Here is a 7,424-nt window from a genome sequence, read left to right on the forward strand (position 1 = left end):
CCATAACAGGCCTTTTGGTCTGGTGTGACTTTTAAGGGGGGACCCAACATCAAAAGTTGAAAATGTTATGCTGAGATATGAACAAACTCCTTCCCTCTTGGATCCTCGTCGTAGTGTTGCTGATCAGTCTGTGTGCGAATCACAATGACTGCACAATGACACCAGAGGGCAGCAGAGAGCTCTGCTTGATACGCAATAGAATGAGACCTGACAGCACCTGTCTGCCCAGGGTTTACTTCCTCTTTAAAATGCACACTGGTTTAAATCCACATACCAAAAAAAAAAAAAAAAATCGATACTAAACTCTTTGGGCATGGATCTTGACAGGAAAACCCACGCCAAAAAAAGATTTAAAAAAACGCGGGGTACCCCCTTAAGTCCATGACAGGCCTTTTAGTCTGGTAGGAATTTTAAGGGGAACGCAACACCAAACTTAAACTGACTGAAAATAAAAACGATGTGGGGTTCCCTCTAACTCCCATACCAGACCCTTACCTTAAAGTGGAGGGAAGAGCGAGTGCCCCTCCTCCTGAACAATACCAGGCCACATACCCTCAACATGGGAGGTATGGGTGCTTTGGGGCTGGGGACGGCTCTGTACCCCCCACCCCAAAGCACCTTGTTCCCATGTTGAGGGAGACAAGGGCCTCTTTCCGATCCCTAGCCGATGGTTGTTGGGGTCTGCGGGCAGGGGGCTTATCGGAATCTGGAAGCCCCCTTAATGAGGGGGGGCCCCCAGATCCTACCTCCCCATGTGAATAGGTATGGGGTACATAACCAGCCTTTTTTCTTGGGTTTCATAACCAGCCGGGTTCTCTGAAGAATCAGTGCTGCTGGCTACAGCCGGCAACACTGATCACTGTGTTCTGATGGCGGTAAAGTCTCCCTGCCATCAGAACACAATAAAAAAGGGTGAGGGATCCCCCATTCACTATGAATGTGCGGATGGGGGAATTGTGTAATTTTTATAATTCTAGGGGCGTACCTACAGGAGTTGCAAATCCCCCCTCTCAATATGCTCCAGGGGGCCTGGATAGGAGAGGCAGTGGCATATAGAGTAACCAATCTCCTCACTCTTTCAAGCGCTAAATTCCCACTTCTCCTCTCCCTCCTGCAGGCATTCAGCAGCTGGGGATCAAGGTAGGGGATCAGTTCCTCTATATGGTGCTGCCCCTCCTATCCAGCTTGTTAATGCACCCCCCAGGCCTATGTCCTCTCTCCCGGCCTCCTCTCTTCCTCCACACCTTTGCCAGGTTTCCCCCTCCCCTGTGCCACTGGCTGATGTCAGGATGGAAAGCGGGTAAGGGGCCGGTAAGTAACCATTTACCTTCCTTGTCTGAATGACTAAAGTCAGTGATTGGTACTGATTGCTGATTCTGTCCATTCATAACTGAACAACAGAAAACTGTGTTTACTATGTTTCAGTTTGTGAATCAATGAGAAGCTCTGTGCAGAGCTATTCCTGTCCATTCATTCTGTACAGCTGAGGCTTGAGATTGAGGGCTGTGTCCTCAACATCCTTTCTCTAAAATAAGAAGGTTAAAAAAAAAAAAAATACTGACACCGGTTGTGGAACTATCAGGGTCACAAAGGTCGCACTTGCAACCGGGCCCTGTCACTCCACCACTGGGCTCAGAGGAGGGACCCCGGCTGGGCGTCCCCTTCATGTTTTTTTCACTGGGGGCCCTGAAGGTTCTAGTTAAGCCTCTGGTTCAATCCCCTGGGAGGCAAAAAAGGGTAAAAAAACTTTCAGAGAACTTTGCTGTGAATATTCCATATTCTGAGTGGGTGAAATACATATTTTCTTAACTCAGTTTACCGATCTTATAATGCCCCATACTATTTGTATTTTGATACAATTTACATGTCTAATGTTAAAGAGTTATTTTATCTCCTATAAAGTTAATAATCAATATTACACTGAAAATGCTGCAAATATATGTAGATTTAGCATAAAAATGAAATAACATTTTTTTTTTTTAAAGTAAATATTTATTAAGAAAAATAGCAATTACCATATGTACAATGGACATAAACATAGAAAAAACTTTTTACTAAAATTGTAAAATATATTTTGCTGTGTTTGATGACCTGCAAAAAACACTTTTTTGAGTGCTACATTTAGTCCTTTTTCAGTGCAGTCCAATTAATCACACGTAGGTCCTTATATTTTTAATGTTATACTGTCCTTAATCTAACTCTGCAATGGTGATCAAAAGTCACATAAAAGTCCTGCAATAAACACCATGCAGTCTTTAATCCACCTCTTCAATGGTAGGTCCGGGGTTGCAGCCCTGTCTGGCCTGAGTACTGCAGCTGGCTCCTGGCATCCCACCGCCTGCTGCCCCTTGGTACAATCTGGAGATGATAGGGTTACATACCCTCTCCAGCTCCTTCTGCTGGTGGAGGTACTCCTCTTTCTCAGCCAGCTGGTTCTTGTCCAGCCATGACAGGACCTCATTACACTTATCCACAATGGCCTTCTTATCTGATGCACTCATTTTGTCCTTGATATTGTCATCCTCCACTGTGCTCTTCAGATTGAAGACATAGGACTCCAGAGAGTTCTTAGCAGCAACCCTCTCCCTCTGAATATCATCGTCCGCCTTGTACCTTTCTGCCTCCTGCACCATCTTCTCTATTTCCTCTTTGCTCAGTCTGCCCTTGTCATTGGTGATGGTGATTTTGTTCTGCTTTCCTGAGCTTTTGTCCAAAGCAGACACATTGAGGATTCCGTTGGCATCAATGTCAAAGGTTACTTCAATTTGTGGCACTCCACGTGGAGCTGGAGGAATGCCAGTCAGTTCAAACTTCCCCAGGAGGTTGTTGTCTTTTGTCATTGCTCTCTCACCCTCAAACACCTGGATGAGGACACCTGGCTGGTTGTCAGAGTAGGTGCTGAAGATCTGTGTCTGCTTGGTGGGGATGGTGGTGTTGCGTTTGATGAGTACAGTCATCACCCCTCCGGCTGTTTCTAGACCAAGAGAGAGCGGGGCCACATCCAGCAGGAGCAGATCCTGGACCTTCTCAGACTTGTCACCAGTCAGGATGGCAGCTTGTACAGCGGCTCCATAGGCGACAGCTTCATCAGGGTTGATGCTCTTGTTTAGCTCCTTCCCATTGAAGAAGTCTTGAAGGAGTTTCTGCACCTTGGGAATACGTGTAGAGCCTCCAACCAGAACAATGTCATTAATCTGAGATTTGCCCAGCTTGGCATCTCTCAGGGCCTTCTCAACGGGGTCAAGGGTTCCCCTGAAGAGATCTGAACAAAGTTCCTCAAAGCGAGCCCTGGTGATGGAAGTGTAGAAGTCAATGCCCTCATACAGAGAGTCAATCTCAATGCTGGCCTGGGTGCTGGAGGACAGGGTGCGCTTGGCTCTCTCGCAAGCTGTTCTGAGCCTCCTCAGAGCTCTCTTATTCTGGCTGATGTCTTTCTTGTGCTTGCGCTTAAATTCTTCCACAAAGTGGTTCACCATTCGGTTGTCAAAGTCTTCTCCACCCAGATGGGTGTCACCTGCTGTAGCCTTCACCTCAAAGACCCCTTCATCAATAGTGAGGATGGAGACGTCAAATGTGCCACCTCCCAGGTCAAAGATCAGGATGTTGCGTTCACCTCGGCTTCCTTTATCCAAGCCATAAGCAATGGCAGCAGCTGTGGGCTCATTAATGATTCTCAGAACATTTAAACCAGCGATGACCCCGGCATCTTTAGTGGCTTGGCGCTGGGAGTCATTGAAATAGGCTGGCACGGTGATCACAGCGTTTCTCACAGGATGACCCAGGTACGCCTCAGCTGTTTCCTTCATCTTCAACAAGACCATGGAGGAAATTTCCTCAGGAGTGAAGGTCTTCTCTTCTCCTTTGTACTCCACCTTCACTTTGGGCTTCCCACAGTCACCCACCACCTGGAATGGCCAGTGCTTCATGTCAGACTGCACCACGTGGTCATCAAACTTCCTGCCAATCAGTCTCTTAGCATCAAAGACTGTGTTCTGTGGGTTCATGGCCACCTGGTTCTTGGCTGCATCTCCGATCAGCCTCTCTGTGTCGGTGAAGGCCACATAGCTCGGGGTGGTGCGGTTGCCCTGGTCATTGGCGATGATCTCCACCTTGCCATGCTGGAAGACGCCAACGCAGGAATAGGTCGTGCCAAGATCAATGCCAATTGCAACGTCTTTGGGCGCCATCTTCTTGCTGGTGGATGTGTAGATCTCTATATTATATCTTCTTGGGGTCAGTAGATAAAGCTGGTTCTCCTCTGCTGTGTCAGAAGATACGTCTCCTCTGTGCTGTATGGAGAACGGAGTTGTGTTCTCCTCTATGAGCTGAGCTCTGTCTTCTCTCTGGGAGTTTTACTATCTGCCTCTCTCTGTGCAGCTCAGCTCTATTTATACTCGCTGGCTCAGCTGTGAGAAAGTTCCTGACCAATCACGCACAGTCCTTAGGAAGCAGCTGGAACCTTCCAGAGACTTCCTGGAAGCATCAGCCAATCAGCACTGACCTGAGACAACGTCATCAACTTTAGATGATTCCTGAATGTACAGGAACATTGGTGGCAGATCTCTGCTGTCTGGACAGAGTTAACCCTTTCATGACTTGCAGCTCCTCAGTGGTTGGGAATAACCCTTTCCATTTATAACCGCTACCTAGCGGCTGAATACAATTAACCCTTTCTTGGCTAATTGCTGCCTGGTGACAAGATAACCAGCAGCTCAATAAAGCGTAATACAGTTAACCTTTTCATGACTGATGATTATCTGGTAGCTAGACAGGATTAATACTCTCACAATTAACGGCTCTCATATGATTAACCCTTTATGACCAGCATCTTCTTAGTGGCTGAACACGAGTCTACTGTTTTATGACAAATGTCTCCCCAGTGGCTGGATGACATTAACCCTTCCATGACTGTCAACTCCCTGGAGGCTGAACACCATTAACCCTTTCATGACTGATGTCTCCCAGGTGGTCTGAATATTATTAACCCTTCTATGACTAACCACTCCCTAATGGCTGAATGCAATTAACTCTTTCATTTCCTATGGGTCTGTGTTGGCTGGATAGGATTTACCTATTTATGTGGAGAGGTTTCCTTATGGCTGGGAATTATTACCCCTATAATGACTAGGGGCTCCCTATGTCTGTATATGTTTGACCCTTTTGTGGCTGTTTGTTTTGTCCATGCCCTCCCTGGTGGCAGTATACAGACACCCAGGCATGTGATGTCTTTTTTCACCTTCCCAGGATATCGTTTGAGTATATGAAGAAAGCAGACAGAAAGAATGGCAAAAATAAACAGTTTTCACTTACCTGGGATAGGTATATACACACAAATGGCTAGGATGTTGTTAGTCCTGAGAGGCAAGTCTGCACTGACCAGCGCGCCGTCTGCACACTTTAAAAAGCGCCAGCGCATGCACAGTTGTCGATACGACTGCCATCAGCGATGTTTAGTGGTGTCCATGAATAATGTCATCTCGTGAAATAACGCCATGATGTCATCTCACCACGACTAAGGGCAAGGCGAGTGGTTGACTTACGACGCCTGGAAGTAGCGTGAGTATAGCGTCTCAGTGAAATGGACATAATGAAAACGTATCCTCAATGATCACCATGGCAACCACCGAGTATTATGAAACTAATTTGATACCAAAAAATTAGGGCTGAGGAAATTAAAGATTATTTCCTCGATTAATCGCTTAATTTTTTTGATCGATCAAAATTCTTTTGATTGGTACTCACCTCTCCGGCGGCTTACGGGTCTTCAGGGAGTTCTGTTGGAGAATCGTTGACGTTACAGACTTCGACATCACCAGACTCCTCCCCCTTCCCCAAGTGCCTCCGTCTACTAACGAAAGAAAGGGGGGAGGAGTCCGGTGAGGTTGAAGTTCTGATTGAACGTAACGCGTACGGGGAAGGAGCTACGCATGACGTCACCTGCTGCTGCCAAACGGAACTAACGCGATTGTCGGCTTTACATGCTGTGTTTTTATCATCTTTATGTGAGTAGTTTGTGTTTGAACACAAAAATTAAATCTTATACTTAAGCGGTGAGCACTTAGATATTTTCTTTCTACCCATGACCTGGCGTCCTTGGTGAGATCTAAGGAGACGTGAGAGAAGTTTATGGTCCGTGTTAACCCTTTTTATACCCACTTGCATGACCACCTGTTTGCACAGGAGTCTGTGCCATAAGGTGAGAGTGATTAGTTAGACCGGAGGTGGAGGGATTGTCACGCTACTGTGGAAAAAAAAAATGCCTTACGTCAGTGCTACAGTTTGAATTTAAAACGTATTTGTGTGAACTGTGAAGTTAAGTCATGGATTGTGGAAACTAACTAGTGTCGGGTGATTGTATATAGTGTATACCACATTTACCACTGACTAATTGTCACGGTACTTCTTACAGCGAACCCACAGGCGAGCAGGTGACACGGGATCCCCCAGGGCGTGGAATCTAAGAGTCAACCGGTGTTCCGCCAGGGACCCTCTCACGAAGGTTTGGACTTAGCTGCGTGCTGACCCCAGGTCACAACCCCCGGGTTCACCCTGCTCGCTAGGGAAGTACCAGAAGACACTGTAGACAAGGATGGATGGATGAAGCAAGGAGAGCCAGATAGTAAGCCAAGGTCAGGGTGGGCTGCAGACAACGTAATCAGAACAAGCCTGGTCGGTACACAAAAGATCAGTTTACGAGAAGTCAGGTAAAACAGGTTACACAGGGGAGCTTCAGAAACAAACGTTGCTCAAGCAATGGTGGCTGGTTAGGAAGGGATTTAAATAGAGAAGCACATGAGGGGCTGGACAGGAAGTAGCAGGAAGGAAACATATATTAGGCAACAGGTGAAGGGCGGCGACACCCATAGCTGCAGAGTGCACAGAGCTGAACACCTGACAGTGGAACAACAGATGCCAGCCGACCCACTGCATTAAAGGTGAGACACAGATCAGCTTTAAGGCTGGCTTGGAGGGAAATTTCTGATGGAATCTGGTCACCAGACATGGGGCAGAGACATCGGTGGCAGGGACCCAAGACCTCTCCTCCAGACCATAGCCCTTCCAATCAATGAGATAAAATAGCCTCCCCCGGGAGTACTTGGAGTCCAATATTACTTTAATCTCATACTGATCCGAGGTATCAGCCACAGGAGCGGGGTGAGAAGAAGGGCGAGAGAAGCGATTGAGGACCAGTGGCCTGAGCAGGGAGACATGGAAGGTGTTGGGTATCCTGAGATGGGAGGACAGACAGAGCTTGAAAGCCACTGGATTGATCTGGCGGAGAATAGGAAATGGACCAATGAAGCGAGGGGCAAATTTCATTGAGGGTACTCGGAGTCGGATGTGCTTGGTAGAGAGCCAAACTCTATCGCCAGGCAGGAACTTAGGAGCCAGACGGCGATGACGATCTGCCGCCGTTTTATGCC

The 7,424-nt window shown here is 47.2% G+C and overlaps 1 protein-coding gene across 1 annotated transcript; it reads right to left on the reverse strand.

The window, feature by feature from the left end:
- Positions 1–2,055: 2,055 nt before the first annotated feature.
- Positions 2,056–4,413, reverse strand: LOC143927249 (heat shock 70 kDa protein-like). Its single transcript, XM_077451251.1, has one exon. It carries the CDS (start codon positions 4,185–4,187, stop codon positions 2,256–2,258), a length of 1,932 nt encoding a protein of 643 aa, XP_077307377.1. The 5' UTR covers positions 4,188–4,413; the 3' UTR covers positions 2,056–2,255.
- Between the last annotated feature and the right edge of the window lie 3,011 nt (positions 4,414–7,424).

Source organism: Lithobates pipiens, unplaced genomic scaffold (assembly GCF_037356315.1).
Source record: "Lithobates pipiens isolate NorthernLeopardFrog02 unplaced genomic scaffold, aLitPip1_a1.2 Scaffold_23, whole genome shotgun sequence".
Lineage (NCBI taxonomy): Eukaryota > Metazoa > Chordata > Amphibia > Anura > Ranidae > Lithobates > Lithobates pipiens.

Coding starts and splice junctions, on each gene's coding strand:
- LOC143927249 (XM_077451251.1), bottom strand. CDS start 4,187: ATGGCGCCCAAAGACGTTGCAATTGGCATTGATCTTGGCACGACCTAT.